The sequence below is a fragment of the Tetranychus urticae genome, chromosome 2, assembly GCF_039701765.1.
Source record: "Tetranychus urticae isolate SD_2017Ah chromosome 2, NJAU_TeUrti_SD_1.0, whole genome shotgun sequence".
Lineage (NCBI taxonomy): Eukaryota > Metazoa > Arthropoda > Arachnida > Trombidiformes > Tetranychidae > Tetranychus > Tetranychus urticae.
In genome coordinates, this window is record NC_142959.1 from 7694983 (window position 1) to 7712679 (window position 17697).

The window sequence follows — 17697 nt, forward strand, 5'->3', positions numbered from 1 at the left end:
AATCTCTCCCTTCAACATGAACATGTTGTCCATTCTTTTTTAGCTTATAATGCATAATAGCTTCATATTGAAATAAGCTTACTCTGCAGTTAATATTTAGCTTGTGCTATACATCGTTTTTAAATTAACCCACCATCTATCCGTCATCCAACAATATTTATCCCTTTGTGTATTTACATTACTCAATTGACAATCTTTTTTTATTGTTTCCTCCATATCTTGATGTCTCAATTATCCATTTCATGTGATACCAACAGTCTACAGCCTGTTGAGTGTGAATTAATCCCTTGTAAAATTGATTACACCGGTAAAGCTAAGGTGGCTAGCTATTTCAAACCAACAATCAGTGAAACGTCTAAATCAACTTATATTGGATCATTCAGAGGTAAACCATTGGATGGTGGAGACTTGACACTTGGTGAAGATACAATTGGTGTTGTCTGTGAAAAAACATTTGGATCACTTGATAAAACTAAGTTGAAACCAATTGGTAAATTTGACAAAATCAGAGCCTGGAATTGGGACACAAAGCCATCTTCAAATGATGTTTCAGCTCAGGCCTTACAGTGGTTAACAATATCAGCAGCTATTCACGAACCCATTTCTCCTGACAACTTGAAGGAAGAGGAGACTGAAGAAAATAATTAATCAGTTGTTTAGTTTGTGCTTGCAGTGATTACTCATCAGTTTATTATCATAATTCACTGCCATCATGGAGAACGGAATTGAAAAGACATTCAATTTTAAATATGATCGTTATGGTATAGACATCAGCCATCAGCTGGTGATTCCTTTACCATCATGTGTTAATATTGCAGAAATAGCCTACTATATTTTTAACCATTATAATATTCCACCCAATTTAGAGGATATTTTATTTAACCAATTGAGCCAGTTCGTTAAGGAGGAAGAAGAGGAATACGAATTACGGGGATTTATAGAAGCCCAAGAGCGATTCATCAAGGATGAAAACATACAAGAAAGAAGTGAACATTTACTCAATTTTGATAAGCTCTTATTGAACAAAAGTAAATCTGTTCGAGTTTTAGATAAATCAGTTTCGGATGAGGAATGCAAATTTCACGAAAAGTATCATCGATTAATTCATTCTGGATTCTTAACCGAGCCAATCATCTTTTTGGACCACTCGTATCGAGTTGCTGTACAGGATTTGGTTTCACGAAAACTCGATGAACTAAGTTCTGTTTGTGAAGAGCAAGCAGATGAAACTGATAAATTACTCAGACAAATGGATTTAGGAAAAACTGATGAAGACGTTAATAGACTCTCATTGAGATATTTTAATAAAGTAGAGGCGTTGAAAACTCGCTGGGATCAATCAATACATGATCTCCAAGGTGCTCAAAAGAAGGAATTCCGTGATTGGATTCATAAAATTTTTGAAGATTTCGTTAATCAGCAAGCAAAGGATTCTTTGGTTAAAGAAATTAATGAAAGATCAAAATTATCCCTCATCAACGGTGAATGGTCTGATATAGCAGAGATCGACAATGCTGATATGGAAGAAAGTTTTACAATAAATTTAAGTGCTCAGCTTAAATCATCTCATAATCTTCGTCTAAGGTCAATGCAAATCTTGGATATGTGTGATTCAAGTACCGGGTAATTTACATTTAGCTGTTTTAACTTTAATAAGCCAACATTTTAGATTTTTTTTTACTAAATATTTTTTTTATTTACAGCTTAATTTCAAAACCAAATCCTCATCGAATCCAAACAGCTATGTCACTTTACTCAAATTCACTCTCTGGACTTATCCTTCTTGTTGACAATAGAATCAATAGTTATACTGGCATTAAAAAGGGTAAATATATTTTGATGATAGCTTTCATTTAACATTTATTCATTTATTTTGTTTCTTTATAGAATTCAGTGAAAAGTGTCTTCAATCAACCGATTTCCATTTCCCTGATATTGAGGAACAGTTGAGTACGATTCGTTTAAAAGCGAGTAAATTTGATGCCAATAAAAAGTCTATAGAACTATCACCATTAAAACCAGGAGACTTTTACATCACTCGACATTCCAATTTGTCACAAGTCCATGTTGTCTTTCATTTAGTTATTGATGAATCCATTTATTCCAATGATGTCAGTTCTCGCCATTCGGTTATACTTGGGCTTAGGAATATCTTAAAGGTTGCTCATTGGAATGACATAAATACAATATCAATACCGCTACTGTTAATCCACGAACTTTCTGATGATATCACATTGAATTGGTGTTTGAAAAGAGCCGAGCTTGTTTTGAAATGTGTTAAAGGATTCATGATTGAAATGGCTTCTTTCTCGCCTACCAGTTATGAGAATAAAACAATCCAATTCATCGTACCCAAGGGTGTATCTACAGAACTCTTCTCTAACCTGACCTCCATGCTCTCCAGTATTTTTCGAATTTCTAATCCTCTGGTCTTGAAATCTAAAGATCCAAACCTTTGTAACTCAAAATAAATTAAACTCTGATTGGGATTGAGAAAATTCTGTTGCTTAAAAAGTGATTACAAAAAGCGCAATCTGATTGATTAAAATATCAAGATACAATGTTTAAAGATCTTACCGGTTACTGAGGCTTTATTAGCTTTTGAAAAAAATACAAATTATTAACTCTAAAATGAACACAACGGTTATTTATCAAGTGAAGTTTATTGAAAGTTTACTGTAAACATCATAATAAGAGAAATATTTTCAATCAAATACTGTAAATAGAAAGGTAAAATTCAGTTATTATGGTTCATCTAAGGCAAGAAGTTGATACTTACAATGACGAATATTTCAGTTGTCATATCCAGGAATTGTCCGATAGTAAAAGCAATATCAGTCCTTACGAGTCGATCCTGTATATCAGTTTCCTGCAATCACAAAGTAAATTGGATTCAACATCACTTCATGGCTAACAGAGAAACCAAACATTACCTTAATAGAAACATTTGGATCCAATTGTAAACGACACGTACCTTTCCTTAGGTTTTTACAATAAGAGCTCATCTAAAAGTAAAATGATCAAACTCAATCATGACTAATTGAATGATCAAAAGATAAGTGAAATTGATTTTTACCTTTGTCAGTACAATTCCATTGACATACGAACAAATTCCAATTGATATGAAACCATTTAGAGCAACAATTGCGAGAAAAACATCTAAATAGTTATGATCAATGTGAACAACAGCTGCAATGTAAACACCAAAATCTGAAGTAAAAGACATTCCAAGGTAAAGAAATATGAGCCAGTTTCTAAAGCGAACGTTGAGATGCTCGATTTCATTCTGATATTGAATAACCTCACGAATAGTAGCTTTGTACATGAGCAAGTAGTCAACTTTATGCGAGCTTCTTCTTTTCCTGGCAAAACGTTCCACATTCTCAGCTACATGAACAGCTTTAAAGTAAAAGTAAGCCAAATGAATTGTAACCAAACCTCCGGTTAACATGAGGTTGATCAAGGCACAAACAAGTCCAAGATAAGTGACAAAAAGCCAACAATAAGTGTAAATGAATTGTTGAGGTGTTTTCGGTAGTTGAGATACTGATTCACTAATAAATACTAAAATTGGAGCAAGACTAATTGTTAAAAGAGCAATCACTTTGATCCACCAAATTGCTAGATTGTTGGCCACAAAACGAAACTTTAAACAATAAAATGGACTCATAAGTAAAACTTGACTTCTAAACCCTTTTGTGTACAATGTATCGTACAATCTAAGTGTCTTTAAATGGCCCTTTTTAACTAAATATATCCAAAAATGTCGCAAAACTTCACCAAAAATGGACATGTACAACCAGAAAAGCCAAAAAAATCGACGACCTGGATGGCCACAAAAAAAGTCACCAAAAATATGAAGCCATTGATCGGGTAAATTAAAGACGCTTAACAATACTAAATGGCCGATATTGGCGAATATTATACAAAAATAAATGATGGATTTTACTATAGTCCATTTCGATGGTGTTACACTTGCATCTTGAGCAAACCCATTTGGTAAAATATTAAATGCTACACAAAACGACTCAAGTCGTTTCATATCTTTGATTACTACAGCATCATCGACATTACTTGATCGAAATCCAAGTACGAGTTGAATCAATTTTGACATAATTTAAAGAGCAATATTAAATTCAAGATTCCCTGTAAAAAAGTTCAATTCGATTTCACTTCCAAAGAAGACGTGATCTGTGTCAACTGTCAACAATATTATAATATTGTCCAGTGAATCCACTGATGACTGAAATCTTAATGAATAGAATCCAGTTCAAAATGAATCTCAAGATTGAAGGTTAAATAATTTATGGTTGAATCTAAAGTTCACCACTCATTGAAAATTCAGAGTGAAAACCAGTCAGAATAATATCAAAACTTATTATGCATGTGATTGATTCGAAAGTAGCGTCGTTGAAGTGAGCAGTTTTGAAAATTACTTATAAAATGTTGAAATTATGAAGTTCAAAGTGTGATACAATTCATTATCATTCATAATTCAAATAATCTGAAAAAACACTTGAGCTAAAAATTTAAAATCAATAAGCTTTATTAATCTCCATTGGCTTGTTCAAGGCCAATCGATCGCATCATAAATATTAAGTTCATTAACAGATAAAAATTTACCCTATTTATTTACTTGATTCATTGCCAAGATAATGAAATGCTAAAATTGTAAAGCAATCATGAGAAAATGTCAACATTAACTAATAAAATTAGATCGATTTTTGAAATGTTGATCTCATAAGTCGTTTTATTACATTGTATACTGTAATTTGAATTATGAATCCATCAAGTGACAATTATTAATTAGAAAATGATTTATTTTTTAATTACAGTCACGGTGTTCTTATAAAATTTAATAACAAGTGTGTTTACAATAATATAATACATTGATGGATATGCTTGATCATGAAATTAGCTCTACATTGTTTTGTATCAAGTTGAAAGTAAATTGGTTCGAGTTTGGAATAAAAAAGTTTCGGAAAAATTCGTCCATTAATCACTTCTTGTGCCAATAAAAATCACTACGTATCCAGTTCTCAGCATTTTGTTACACTTGAAATCCATGATTTCCATCACTTTATCAAAGGTCCGATGTTAACCGTGAATAGCATCAAGAGCGATATATTTTCTACGATAAACTGAGACAGATAGATTATTATCAAGTCAGAAATTAATTTACGCATCTCACCAATATGAAAAATCTTTTCTCAAGAGTCACAAAGTCTCCAATTTTAAAACCATTGTATGGTCCAGCAGCCCGATCCATTAACTCTAAAATCTGTGCAAAAAGGTCGGGTCATACATTTATTGATAAGTTAACTGTTTCAACTGTATTATTCCTTACTTTAGTTGCTGTTCCCAATGAAAGCTTATTCTTGCAGGATAATTGGTGAAGTTTTATTGTTAAATTTTCAAGCTATCAATGAAAGGAAACAAACAAATGAATTTGAATACAAAATTATCTATTATTAATTACCTTCGAGATGAAGCTTCCGAAAGCAATTGCAAATCCTCCAATACCTGATAGGATAATCATACCTAGGATCGCGAGTAAATTTGCTAAAATATCATTGTAAACTCTAACAATGCCACCAAGGAAAATGTAAGCATCGGCTGAAAAAGCAAACACAAAAACGTAATACAAGGAAACGTACCGTAGTTTTTTGACGGTCAACTCAAAACTGTTGAGACGACCTGTGGCTAATAGACAGAGCAATTTCACTTCTCTATCAACATTAATAGTCCCAGTTGATCTGTTCAGTAGATTGGCCATACTCAGTAAACTCGTTAGCCGGAAAAGATGAAACGATAATGAACATACAAGATACCAACTGAATCCAACAATTCCGTTTAAAAGAACAGAGCAACTAAATATGACAGAACATGACCAAATAAAACTAGAAATGAACAGTTTTGGTATCTTGTACATCCAAGGATTGGTCAGTAATGGGGCGATGATTAGCATTGATAAAAATAGAGGACCTACGAGCATCGTGTAATAAGCAAAAATAGACACTAAAATGATTGTTGTACGAAGCCTTTTACAGTTGATATTATCCATCTTCAAATTAATCGAAGTGAATCCGTTGAGACAAATATTCCAATCATGTAATATCTCGAGATTTCCTTTGTATCCAAGGGTCAGAATCCATTCACGAAAGATGACTATGATAGATAATATGATCAAACACCATATGAATAAAGGTCGACGATCTTTATTACGAAATAATGGATCACCAAGATAAATAGCAACCGATTCACTATCATCGCAAATAAGTATAAGCACTCTAACCCAATTGATTAAACAAGTTATTCCGATGATCCAATCCCACCGATTAAGTTGACGATAACTAAAAGAGTTGGCAGTAACAGGCTTAATTTGACTCAGTCCATGGCGGACAACCTGATAGATTATTGTTAATCTTTCCGTACGTCGTAACAATTGAAAAACATACGAATCAGCATCATTAGAGTGAGAAAATATAAAAAAACTGAAAATGTTTCTCAAATATTTGAGCAACAAGTTTTTTCGATAACGATAATAACATGCAAATGTATGAAGTATTATCAAACGAGCCATGTTCAACTGGGAGTTTGTTAGATTCAGATTGATGTTTTTCATGCATGTGAATTGAGAATCCTTTTCAAATATTGCAAAAAGTAGTTTTTTCGGTTAAGAAAAAAAACTTGCGTCTTTATTAGTCATTATTAATCAGCGATTTTGAAACTCGAAGTTGTTTATTAGATTTAGGTTCATGTTTATTATGTATGTTAATTGTTTCTATGAGTCTTCCAGTTGAAATCATTGATTCACTTTTAATTGAAAGAATTGATGAAGGCTTGGATTCATTTTTCCCTTTGATTTCGTGATCGGTCCATCCATCATCCCTTGAATGTTTAATATACATGCATTAATTGTTAATGGAAATTGATTCAACTATTGATCACAATCAAAGTGTTAGTTTATTAGCATGAGGATGGCAGACTGATTTTATCACACCAATTATTGGTCCCGTATTTGGCAATCAATCCTCAAATATCATTGTTGAACAATCCCTTGCGCAATTGAGAATACTTTTAAAATGCAGTTCAGAGTATACCAAGCGTTTTTTTCATTTAACGCCTGCTTGCGGTAATAACTCACGAATCAAAGGTTATAAAGACTTAACACTTGCGGTGATGTAGCGCTGCTAGAAATTTGTCAAACGATAATCAGATTGGCCTAGAAATGGTTTCAAGGTTTTTACTTTTATTCATATTTTCTTTGCTTTCTATTGAAATGGTTATTGACTTGGACCAATATTTAGACAAGGTTATGATATAAAGCTGCTCGAAAATCATGTATAGCGTGATATCGTTAGTATATATTCAGATCATTTTTATTCAATTCATATTTTTATATAGAGTTATACTATTAAATAGCGATGAAAAACTTGAGTCATTATCACGATAGGTCATTGTTTCGCCGTTTGTACGCGTACGAATGGTTAATTTTGATTAGAAAGATTCGCAGTATGTATCAAAGGTCCAATGTTGCAAATAAATAGCATTAAAGCTGATATGTTTTCTAATATAAACTAGAAGAAACAGAATTTAGAGTTTTAGTGAAATTTCATTTTTACTCATCTTACCGTTATGCCAAAACTTTTCTCAAGAGTCAAAAGGTCTCCGATTTTTATGCCATTGTATGGTCCAGCAGCTCGATCCATTATCTCCAAAACCTGTACAAACAGATCAGATTCACAGATTAAGTAATTCCGTATATTCTCAACTTGAGTTGATAGGAGTTTTAAATTTTACATTGTATTTGATTTGGTAAGATCAATGACTTGGGATACGGATTCTATGCTTTCTCATCGACTAAAATTATTGCGAATTATGCTTTTTTGTTGGAAATTTTTGAGAATTCATTATTAGTCATGTTTTGCTCTTGTTCATTTTAAAGATATACTATCCATATTTACCTTGTTTGCTGTGCGCATCGTAAGTCTATTCTTGGTGGATAGTTGGTGCAGTTTCACTGTCAACTTATTGAGCTAATTAAAAGAATATAAAAATCAATAAAATATCAACCGAAATCGATTCTGTCAATTACCTTTGAGATGAAATTTCCAAAAATTAAACCAAAAGTTCCAAGAGATAGCAAAATCGAGAAACCGAGGAATGCGAACAAATTTGCGACTGACTCATTGTAAACTTTAACAATGGTTCCAAGAAAAATGTCGAAATCACCTACGGCAGCAAATATTAAAAGATAACATAACAGTAGATAGCGAAATTTGTGAGAAACCACTTCAAATGCGTTTAGATGACTAATGATTGACACACAAAATGATCGAAGTTGTTTCCCATCAACCAATCGGTGAATCAAGTCATCTGCAGAGTGCAGCAGATCATACAGTCGAAAGAGATGAAAGCAAATGGAGCAAACTATGTACCAGAAGAATCCAAATGCAGTACTGAAAAGAAGCGTAAAAACAAAGATGATTGGAAAGGACCAAACAGAACAGAAAAAGGCCAGTTTAGGAACTTTGTATATCCAAGGATTGGATAAGCATGGTATAATATATATTAATGCGGAACAGAAAGGCATTGAAAGCAGCACATTTTGTGTAAAAATAGAAAATAAAAAGATGGTGAAACGAAATCTTTTGGCAACAAGATTGTTCATTTGCAAGTTGGTCGAGTCGAAACCATTGAAGCAAACTTTCCATGCAGACAATATTTCGAAGCGTCCTTTCGCATTGAGATTCAAAATCCATTCTCTAAAAATGAACAACATTAAAATCATTATTGAACCATATATATATATAGCTTGACCATCTTTGGCACGAAATAATGAATCTCCAAGGTAAAACGCAACAGAATCACTTGTGCTGAAACCGAGTGCAACAAATTTTGTATAAGTGATTAAACAGTTGATTGTTATAAACCAGTCCATCCATTTGTATCGACGGTAACCAAACGCATTTACTGCAGATGAGTTGCTTTGGCTTGGACCATTAAAGTCAAGTTGAAAGAAAGCGGTCAACCTCTCTGTTCGCTGCACTAGTTTACAAACAGTCAAATCAAATTCATTTGAATTGGGAACTGTAAACGGAAAACTCGACAATTTTTCCAAAACGTAATTTTTCTGTTTGCTTAAAACATTCAAAACCATGATTTTTTTTCATTAACTTGTGGTAAAAATGCTTTTGAATTTCGTTTTTAAAGTCTTCAGTTTTTGATCAACTTTATTGTCAACATTGTAAATCGTTTCTTTTTGTCACGATTGTTCATTCAAAAACAATTAATTTAAAAATCCTATCATCGTTTGGTGCTATTCCGAATCATATTATTTAAATAATTTGGATAATCATTGAATCAATATAGCTGAAATGATATATTTATTTTCTGTGAAAAATTGTTGCTAAGAAACTAAATTTGTTCACACTTTTAATTGAATTTATTTGATGCTCATTCAAAAAGAATCGATTCACAAATCCTTTCACGTTTCCTTAAAGGAAGGCTTTCTACATCCCGAAACGAATCTTATCGATTCGAGGATTGCCTGAGGTTTTATCATTACTTTTGGATTTCTTATTCTGACGATGAGTACAGGTCTTTCAAATGTGAAATCAGACAACGGCAGATCAACTAGCTCTATTGCAACACCGAGTCCGCAAGGATAACAAATATATCAGACTTTTCTCGCCGTGTACTACGATCATTGATTGCTGTTTGACATTTGTAACTATTCTAGCGATAGTTTGTACATTATAGCGGTAGTTAGTATTATTTCATGCTTAAAATCCATGCTTTATTTATGTGATATCTTTTTATCAGTTTATGAAAGGTCCAATGTTAACTTTGAATAGCATAAGATTTTATATATTTTCTAGTATAAACTGGAAAAGAAGAAAAGAGTTGATGTTTTATCAGATAATCAGGAAGATCATCTTACGAATATGAAGAATCTCTTCTCAACAGTCAAAAAGTCCCCGATCTTTAAGCCATTGTATGGTCCAGCGACTCGATCCATTACTTCCAAAAGCTAAATCAAAATTGTAAATTAAACAGTCTTTATTACATTTTGAGATCACAATTTAATTTAGTATTTGAATGAAATCAATAAACCAATCATTACCTTGGTCAATGTGTTCAATGAGAGTCTATTATGCAGAGTCAACTGGTGCAATCTAATTGTTAACTTGTTGAGCTAAAGTAAGCATAAGAAAGTAAAGTAAAAGACAATTTGTATCGAATACACGAAAGACCAACAATGCCAATTATGGCTAGTAGACCCGCGAAGAAGTCATTGTAGACTCTAACAATTAGTCCGAAAAACACAAACGCATCACCTAAAGAGGTTAAAACAATGACAATGTACACTGTACATTGTACAGTGGTATATAGCGTAATTTCCTAACAGCCAACTCAAACGTATTGAGACGACAAATGATCAGTAAACACAGTAATTCAATGTCTCTCTCATGCATTTCTTTAGTTGACTTTTTCAAGTAATCAGCCTTGAAAAACAGATTAATCAAACAGTAGAGATGAAAGAGGAGTGTGCATAGCAAATACCAGCCAAATCCGAGAAGCGTATTCATACATAAAGAGGTCATAATGAAGAAATACAGAAAACAGATGAATGCCAGGAATCAGGAATCTTGTACATCCAAGGATTGGTCAGTAATGGGGTGAAAAATATAAATAATACAAATAAAGGAATAACAAGCATCGTACAATGAGCAACAAGTGACACGTAAATAACAGCCGCGCGAAATCTATTCATGATCACTTTATTCATTTGTAAGTAAAACTGGATTAAAACCGTTGCGACAAAACTTCCATATCAACAATGTTTCGAGGTTTCCTTTGGTTTCAAGGCTCAAAATCCACTCTCTAAAGCTGATAGTGATTGATAAACTGATGAGTCCCAATATTATACAAGCTCGTCGATCTTTACTGCGAAAAAATGGATCTCCAAGAACAATGGCCACAGTCTCACTACTAGTGCAAATGTTTACTATGCATCTGAACCAAGTGATTAAAGAATTTATCCAAATAATCAAATCCAGTCGATTATATCGACGATAGCCAAAGGCATTTACATTAATAAAGTTATTTTGATCCAAGCCATTTCGCAAAACTTGAAAGATAATGGTCAGTCTTTCTGTTCGTTGTAAAAGTTGAGAAGCATACAAATCAACTTTATCGGAATCGGTAGTTATGAATGAATACCGAAACAGATTTGTCAAATCTTTTAAAAAGTAGTTTTTTCGGACACTCACAGAGCTTTCACTTGCATCACCCATTATTCCCTTTCCATGAAAAATGAAGAACTCATTATCATTATTATTAATAAAATCAAGTCTGAGATATTTGCGTATGCGTCTGCACCTCAAAGTAATACATTTTTAATTCGAAAAGTTACATTAACATGAAATCATTTGCACCTGTGATTTCGTGATCGTTTCATTCATGATAATAGATTGCTAATATATTCTATTATAATATCGATAATTGATTGCAATTGATTTTATTATTGATCACAATTTAAACATAGAATAGCTAGCAATAAGCATAGTAATCATAATGTCTAGAAAATTTTACAACAGTCTGGTCATTACCAGCTATACCATTTACAGTAAATCTCAAGTAACCAACGCCTGTTCACTTGCTGACTGAATAATACACTAGCAGTTGAATTTGCAGCAATTGAAAATAGAAATAGTTGGTTAACCCCAAAGAGTAATATAGCAAGAGAGACCACGAAATAGGAAAAATTTATGTTTGAGATTTGGTAAGAAAGTTCACTCTCAGGTGGCGTTTAATTAAAAAATGGACAATTTAACCAGAAAATGTGCTAAAAATTGTTGCTCAAAGCAAAAACACAATCAATGTGGCCAATGATTTAATCAATTTTTTGATTAGCGCCGCCTGAGAGTCAACTTTTAAGTTTAATCTCAAACTTACAAAATTATCATTACGTGAAGTCTCTTGTTATATTACTCTTTGGTTAACCCACAGTAGAGTTAAACTAATTTAATTTCATAATCTTCGTATGAGGTGAAAAGAAACTTGAATATTTGCGATTCGAGTACCGGGTAATTTTCATTCTGATAATACAACTTTAATGCGCCACCATTTTGGAACTTTAACTAATTATTTATTTTTGCTTCTGCATAGAATTCAGCGGTATCACCACTGAAACCAAGAATTTTTTACATCACCCGACAATTTGTCACAAGTCTGAAAGCATTACGAATTATTATGTTTTAAACTCTGGAATAAACACAACGAGATTGTATAATATTTATCAAGTGAAGTTTATTGAAAGTTTACTGTAAACATCATAATAAGAGAAATATTTTCAATCAAATACTGTAAATAGAAAGGTAAAATTCAGTTATTATGGTTCATCTAAGGCAAGAAGTTGATACTTACAATGACGAATATTTCAGTTGTCATGTCCAGGAATTGTCCGATAGTAAAAGCAATATCAGTCCTTACGAGTCGATCCTGTATATCAGTTTCCTGAAAATCACAGAGTAAATTGGATTCCACATTATTTTATGACTAAAAGAGAAACCAGACATTACCTTGATAGAAACTATTGCATCCAATTGTAAACGACACGTACCTTTCCTTAGGTTTTTACAATAAGAGCTCATCTAAAAGTAAAATGATCAGACTCAATCATGACTAATTGAATGATCAAAAGATAAGTGAAATTGATTTTTACCTTTGTCAGTACAATTCCATTGACATACGAACAAATTCCAATTGATATGAAACCATTTAGAGCAACAATTGCGAGAAAAACATCTAAATAGTTATGATCAATGTGAACAACAGCTGCAATGTAAACACCAAAATCTGAAGTAAATGACATTCCAAGGTAAAGAAATATGAGCCAGTTTCTAAAGCGAACGTTGAGATGCTCGATTTCATTCTGATATTGAATAACCTCACGAATAGTAGCTTTGTACATGAGCAAGTAGTCGACTTTATGCGAGCTTCTTCTTTTCTTGGCAAAAAGTTCTACATTCTCAGCTACATGAACAGCTTTAAAGTAAAAGTAAGCCAAATGGATTGTGACCAAACCTCCGGTTAACATGAGGTTGATCAAGGCACAAACAAGTCCAAGATAAGTGACAAAAAGCCAACAATAAGTGTAAATAAACTGTTGAGGTGTTTTCGGTAGTTGAGATACTGATTCACTAATAAATACTAAAATTGGAGCAAGACTAATTGTTAAAAGAGCAATCACTTTGATCCACCAAATCGCTAGATTGTTGGCCACAAAACGAAACTTTAAACAATAAAATGGACTCATAAGTAAAACTTGACTTCTAAACCCTTTTGTGTACAATGTATCGTACAATCTAAGTGTCTTTAAATGGCCCTTTTTAACTAAATATATCCAAAAATGTCGCAAAACTTCACCAAAAATGGACATGTACAACCAGAAAAGCCAAAAAAATCGACGACCTGGATGGCCACAAAAAAAGTCACCAAAAATATGAAGCCATTGATCGGGTAAATTAAAGACGCTTAACAATACCAAATGGCCAATATTGGCGAATATTATACAAAAGTAAATGATGGATTTTACTATAGTCCATTTTGACGGTGTTACACTTGCATCTTGAGCAAACCCGTTTGGTAAAATATTAAATGCAATGCAAAACGACTCAAGTCGTTTCATATCTTTGATTACTACAGCATCATCGACATTATTTGATCGAAATCCAAGTAAAAGTTGAATCAATTTTGACATAGTTTTAAGAGCAATATTAAGTTCAATATTCCCTGTAAATGAATTCAATTCAAAGGCGAATTTTAGTTCCAAAGAAGACTTGATTTGTGTCAACTGCCAACAATATTATAATATTGCCCAGTGAATTCACTGATAACTGAAGGCATAATGAAAAGAATCCAGCTCAAAATGAATTTCAAGATTGAAGGTTAAATAATTTATGGTTGAATTTAAAGTTCACCACTCATTGAAAATTTACAAGTGAAAACCATTCAGAATAATATCAAAACTCATTATGCATGTGATTGATTTGAAGTAGCGTCATTGAAGTGAGTGGTTTTTGAAAATTACTTATAAAATGTTGAAATTATGAAGTTCAAAGTGTGATACAATTCATTATCATGCATAATTCAAATAATCTGAAAAAAAACTTGAGCTAAAAATTTAAAATCAATAAGCTTTATTAATCTCCTTTGGGTTGTTTATTTGAAATTTCAAGGCCAATCGATCTATTCATAAATATTAAGTTCATTAACAGTTAACAATTTAACCTATTTATTTACTTGATTCATCACCAAAATAATGAAATGCTAAAACTGTAAAGTAACCATGAGAAAATGTCAACATTAACTATTAAAATTGAATCAATATTTTTAAAGGTTGATCTCATAAGTCGTTTTATTATAATACATTGTATAATACTGTTTTTGAATTATGAATCCATCAAGTGACAATTATTAATTAGAAAATGATTTATCTTTTAATTACAGTCACGGTGTTCTTATAAAATTTAATAACAAGTGTTACATGATATAATAGTAATAAATTGATGTAGCTCGATCATGAAATGAGCTCTACATTGTTTTATATCAAATCGAAAGTAAATTGGTTCGAGTTTTGAATAAATACTGTAGTTTGGATAAAGTCACTTATTATTTCTTTTTGGTGCCAGTGTAAAGTCGATAAAAAGTCACCTTTAAAACCAGGATAAATCCCGAATCACCATTAATTCATGTTCACTCAGCCGTCATTGTATGGTCATCGAATCGAGTCCTTACTTCCAAAACCTGCTCAAAATCGTGAATACTCTCAACTATCTGTTTCTTTTCATTTTCATACCATTACCTTCAATTTTATAATTGGATGCTGGAAATCGATGACTTATCTATTTATCAATTAAGCAAAGGTCCAATGTTAACTGTGAATAGCATAAGAGTTGATATATTTTCCAAGATGAACTAGAAAAGACGAAAAGAGTTAATGTTTGATCAGATCATCAGAAAGATTATCTTACGAATATGAAGAAGCTCTTCTCAAGAGTAAAAAAGTCGCCAATCTTGATGCCATTGTATGGACCATCGACTCGATCCATTACTTCCCAAATCTGCATAAAAATCGTACATTCATCAGTCTATATTTCATTTCGGCTTCATAAATTTATTTAGCATTGAAATCAATAAACTAATCATTACCTTGTTCAGCGTGTTCAATGAGAGTCTATTATTCAACGTCAAATTGTGCAATATAACTGTCAACTTATCGAGCTAAAAGACAAGAGATTTTGAATCAAAACAACAATGAAAGTGCTAACTAATTACCTCTGAGGCAGATTTTCCGAAAATAAGACCGAAAACTCCAATAGACGGAAGAATGAAAATGCCAATCATTGCAACTAGATTGGCTAAAAAGTCATTGTAGATCCTAACAACCAGTCCAAGAAAAATGTATAAATCACCCGACGAAGCAGATACAAAAACGTAATAAAAGAGCACATAACGTAATCTGCTAGCAGTCAACTCAAAACTGTTGAGACGATAAATGATTAGCAAACTTAATAACTCGATGTCCCTCTGATTAAAGGCTCCTTTAGTTGATTTTTTCAAGTGACCAGCCCTGTCTAACAAATCAGTCAACCGATAAAGATGTAATGAGAGTGTGCATAGTAAATACCAGGTAAATCCGAGAGTTGCATTCGTGAGAAAAGAGGCAATAAAAATGTCTGAAAGTGACCAAAGGAAACAATAGATCGCCAATCCAGGAGTTTTGTACATCCAAGGATTGGTCAGTAATGGGGTGAAAAAGCCAACTGATAGAAATACTGGAACTACAAGCATAGTGAAATAAACAACAAGTGACACTAAAATAACAGTTAAGCGAAATCTATTCATGTTTACTTCATTCATTTGTAAGTAAACTGGATTAAAATCTTTGCGACAATATTTCCATATGGACAATATTTCCAGGCTTCCTTTGGCTTCAAGGGTTAAAATCCACTCTCGAAAAATGATCAAGGCTAATAATATAATAAATGACACGGTAATACAAATCTGACGATCTTTAAAACGAAAAAGTGGATCTCCAAGAATAATGGTCACAGCCTCACTACTAGTGCAAATGAGTACAATGCATCTCAATCCATTGATTAAAGAAACTATGCCGATGATCCAATCTAGCCAATTATATCGACGATAACCAAATGTATTTACATTGATTAATTCATTTTGATCCAAACCATTACGTAAAACTTGAAAGATGATGGTCAGTCTTTCTGTTCGTTGTACAAGTTGAGAAACACAAAAATCGACTTCATTAGGATTGGGAGTTACAAATGAATAGCGGAACAAGTTTGCCAAATGTACTAAAAAGTAGTTTTTTCGGTTACTCGCAGAACTTTCAGTAGCACCAGCCATTGTGCAAAAAACAATCTATTTTGTATTATATTATAATATAATAATAATTTTATATGTGTTTTCAATTTCCTTCTTCTGTTCATCTACACCTTGAAGTAATACATTTCTAATATGAAAGGTTATGCTATTAGTATTAAATCATTTACACCTATGATTTCGTGTTCTTTATACTTATAATAAAAGATTGCAAATATGTTTTAAAATTGATCATTGATTATCGGTTGAAATTTATTTGATTGATCACAATGAGACGGTTGCTCGAAAATAGGTAACCTGTAGGAAAAATTTTTGGGTCAAATTGGTTCAAACATTTTTTTCTGGCAATTGTTTGCAACTAGTAGTCCAGAAAAGACGATGTAGAGATGTACACCTATTGGAGCATTTGAAATTGCCGAAAGCAATTGCAAATGCTCCAATAACTGATAGCATAAACACCCCAAGGATTGTGAGTAGAATATCATTGTAAACTCTAACAATGCCACCAATGAAAATGTAAGCATCGGCTGAAGAAGCAAATTCAAAAACGTAATACAAGGAAACGTACCGTAGTTTTTTGACGGTGAACTCAAAACTGTTGAGACGACGGGTGGCTAATAGACAGAGCAATTTCACTTCTCTATCAACATTAATAGTCCCAGTTGATCTGTTCAGTAGATTGGCCATACTCAGTAAAATCGTTAGCCGGAAAAGATGAAACGATAATGAACATACAAGATACATGTACCAACTGAATCCAATAATTCCATTCAAAAGAACAGAGCCACTAAAGATGCTTGGAAATGACCAAATAAAACTAGAAAAGAACAGTTTTGGTATCTTGTACATCCAAGGATTGGTCAGAAATGGAACGATGAACAATAATGATAAAATAAGAGGAACTATAAGCATCGCGTAATGAGCAAAATTAGACACTATTATGATTGTTGTACGAAGCTTTTTACAGTTGATATTATCCATCTTCAAATTAATCGGAGTGAATCCGTTGAGACAAATGTTCCAATCATGTAAGAGAGATTTCCTTTGGATCCAAGGGTCAGAATCCATTCACGAAAGATGACTATGATAGCTAATATGATCAAACACCATATGAATAAAGGTCGACGATCTTTATTACGAAATAATGGATCACCAAGATAAATGGCAACCGATTCACTATCATCGCAAATAAGTACTGGGTGTCTAATAATAGGTGAAAATTTTGAACACAGTCATTTCTCTTCAATTACTCATCCTTTCTAAACAAATGTGGTATCAAAC

At 32.6% G+C, this 17697-nt stretch overlaps 6 protein-coding genes across 6 annotated transcripts; 2 read left to right on the top strand and 4 right to left on the bottom strand.

The window, feature by feature from the left end:
- The first annotated feature begins 4 nt into the window (after positions 1–4).
- On the top strand, positions 5–1237 carry LOC107366131 (uncharacterized). Its single transcript, XM_015933699.3, has one exon. It carries the CDS (start codon positions 223–225, stop codon positions 646–648), a length of 426 nt encoding a protein of 141 aa, XP_015789185.1. The 5' UTR covers positions 5–222; the 3' UTR covers positions 649–1237.
- Positions 5–2498, top strand: LOC107366124 (FERRY endosomal RAB5 effector complex subunit 3). The gene is made up of 3 exons (XM_015933692.2): positions 5–1623; positions 1704–1825; positions 1888–2498. The coding sequence occupies exons 1-3, from the start codon at positions 713–715 to the stop codon at positions 2469–2471; spliced, it is 1617 nt and encodes a 538-aa protein (XP_015789178.1). The 5' UTR covers positions 5–712; the 3' UTR covers positions 2472–2498.
- Positions 2499–2616: 118 nt separating this feature from the next.
- On the bottom strand, positions 2617–4232 carry LOC107366130 (uncharacterized). The gene is made up of 3 exons (XM_025161696.2): positions 3077–4232; positions 2934–3005; positions 2617–2869 (listed from the first exon to the last, which is right to left on the bottom strand). Exons 1-3 carry the CDS (start codon positions 4112–4114, stop codon positions 2756–2758), a joined length of 1224 nt encoding a protein of 407 aa, XP_025017464.1. The 5' UTR covers positions 4115–4232; the 3' UTR covers positions 2617–2755.
- Positions 4233–4844: 612 nt separating this feature from the next.
- Positions 4845–6329, bottom strand: LOC112539481 (uncharacterized). Its single transcript, XM_089268492.1, has 4 exons — positions 5480–6329; positions 5348–5419; positions 5192–5281; positions 4845–5141 (listed from the first exon to the last, which is right to left on the bottom strand). Exons 1-4 carry the CDS (start codon positions 6062–6064, stop codon positions 5076–5078), a joined length of 813 nt encoding a protein of 270 aa, XP_089124618.1. The 5' UTR covers positions 6065–6329; the 3' UTR covers positions 4845–5075.
- A 1031-nt stretch (positions 6330–7360) lies between these two features.
- Positions 7361–9163, bottom strand: LOC112539476 (uncharacterized). The gene is made up of 4 exons (XM_025162044.2): positions 8099–9163; positions 7968–8039; positions 7635–7724; positions 7361–7580 (listed from the first exon to the last, which is right to left on the bottom strand). Exons 1-4 carry the CDS (start codon positions 9161–9163, stop codon positions 7491–7493), a joined length of 1317 nt encoding a protein of 438 aa, XP_025017812.2. The 3' UTR covers positions 7361–7490.
- Positions 9164–12304: 3141 nt separating this feature from the next.
- LOC149093793 (uncharacterized) lies at positions 12305–13910 on the bottom strand. Its single transcript, XM_089267885.1, has 3 exons — positions 12734–13910; positions 12591–12662; positions 12305–12525 (listed from the first exon to the last, which is right to left on the bottom strand). The coding sequence occupies exons 1-3, from the start codon at positions 13769–13771 to the stop codon at positions 12412–12414; spliced, it is 1224 nt and encodes a 407-aa protein (XP_089124011.1). The 5' UTR covers positions 13772–13910; the 3' UTR covers positions 12305–12411.
- Positions 13911–17697: the final 3787 nt, after the last annotated feature.

What these genes read in the sequence shown, in the direction of transcription:
- LOC112539476 (XM_025162044.2), bottom strand. Translation starts at nt 9,163, where the DNA reads ATGGTTTTGAATGTTTTAAGCAAACAGAAAAATTACGTTTTGGAAAAA. An exon ending in TTGGAAATTTCATCTCAAAG is followed by an intron (nt 8,040 to 8,098) that starts GTAATTGACAGA and finishes TCTTTTAATTAG; the next exon opens with CTCAATAAGTTGACAGTGAA. An exon ending in AGAAAAGTTTTGGCATAACG is followed by an intron (nt 7,581 to 7,634) that starts GTAAGATGAGTA and finishes TGTTTCTTCTAG; the next exon opens with TTTATATTAGAAAACATATC.
- LOC107366124 (XM_015933692.2), top strand. Translation starts at nt 713, where the DNA reads ATGGAGAACGGAATTGAAAAGACATTCAATTTTAAATATGATCGTTAT. An exon ending in ATGTGTGATTCAAGTACCGG is followed by an intron (nt 1,624 to 1,703) that starts GTAATTTACATT and finishes TTTTATTTACAG; the next exon opens with CTTAATTTCAAAACCAAATC. An exon ending in TTATACTGGCATTAAAAAGG is followed by an intron (nt 1,826 to 1,887) that starts GTAAATATATTT and finishes GTTTCTTTATAG; the next exon opens with AATTCAGTGAAAAGTGTCTT.
- LOC107366130 (XM_025161696.2), bottom strand. Translation starts at nt 4,114, where the DNA reads ATGTCAAAATTGATTCAACTCGTACTTGGATTTCGATCAAGTAATGTC. An exon ending in ATGGAATTGTACTGACAAAG is followed by an intron (nt 3,006 to 3,076) that starts GTAAAAATCAAT and finishes TTTTACTTTTAG; the next exon opens with ATGAGCTCTTATTGTAAAAA. An exon ending in ATCCAAATGTTTCTATTAAG is followed by an intron (nt 2,870 to 2,933) that starts GTAATGTTTGGT and finishes TTGTGATTGCAG; the next exon opens with GAAACTGATATACAGGATCG.
- LOC149093793 (XM_089267885.1), bottom strand. Translation starts at nt 13,771, where the DNA reads ATGTCAAAATTGATTCAACTTTTACTTGGATTTCGATCAAATAATGTC. An exon ending in ATGGAATTGTACTGACAAAG is followed by an intron (nt 12,663 to 12,733) that starts GTAAAAATCAAT and finishes TTTTACTTTTAG; the next exon opens with ATGAGCTCTTATTGTAAAAA. An exon ending in ATGCAATAGTTTCTATCAAG is followed by an intron (nt 12,526 to 12,590) that starts GTAATGTCTGGT and finishes TGTGATTTTCAG; the next exon opens with GAAACTGATATACAGGATCG.
- LOC112539481 (XM_089268492.1), bottom strand. Translation starts at nt 6,064, where the DNA reads ATGGATAATATCAACTGTAAAAGGCTTCGTACAACAATCATTTTAGTG. An exon ending in CATTGGGAACAGCAACTAAA is followed by an intron (nt 5,282 to 5,347) that starts GTAAGGAATAAT and finishes CTTTTTGCACAG; the next exon opens with ATTTTAGAGTTAATGGATCG. An exon ending in AGAAAAGATTTTTCATATTG is followed by an intron (nt 5,142 to 5,191) that starts GTGAGATGCGTA and finishes TATCTGTCTCAG; the next exon opens with TTTATCGTAGAAAATATATC.
- LOC107366131 (XM_015933699.3), top strand. Translation starts at nt 223, where the DNA reads ATGTCTCAATTATCCATTTCATGTGATACCAACAGTCTACAGCCTGTT.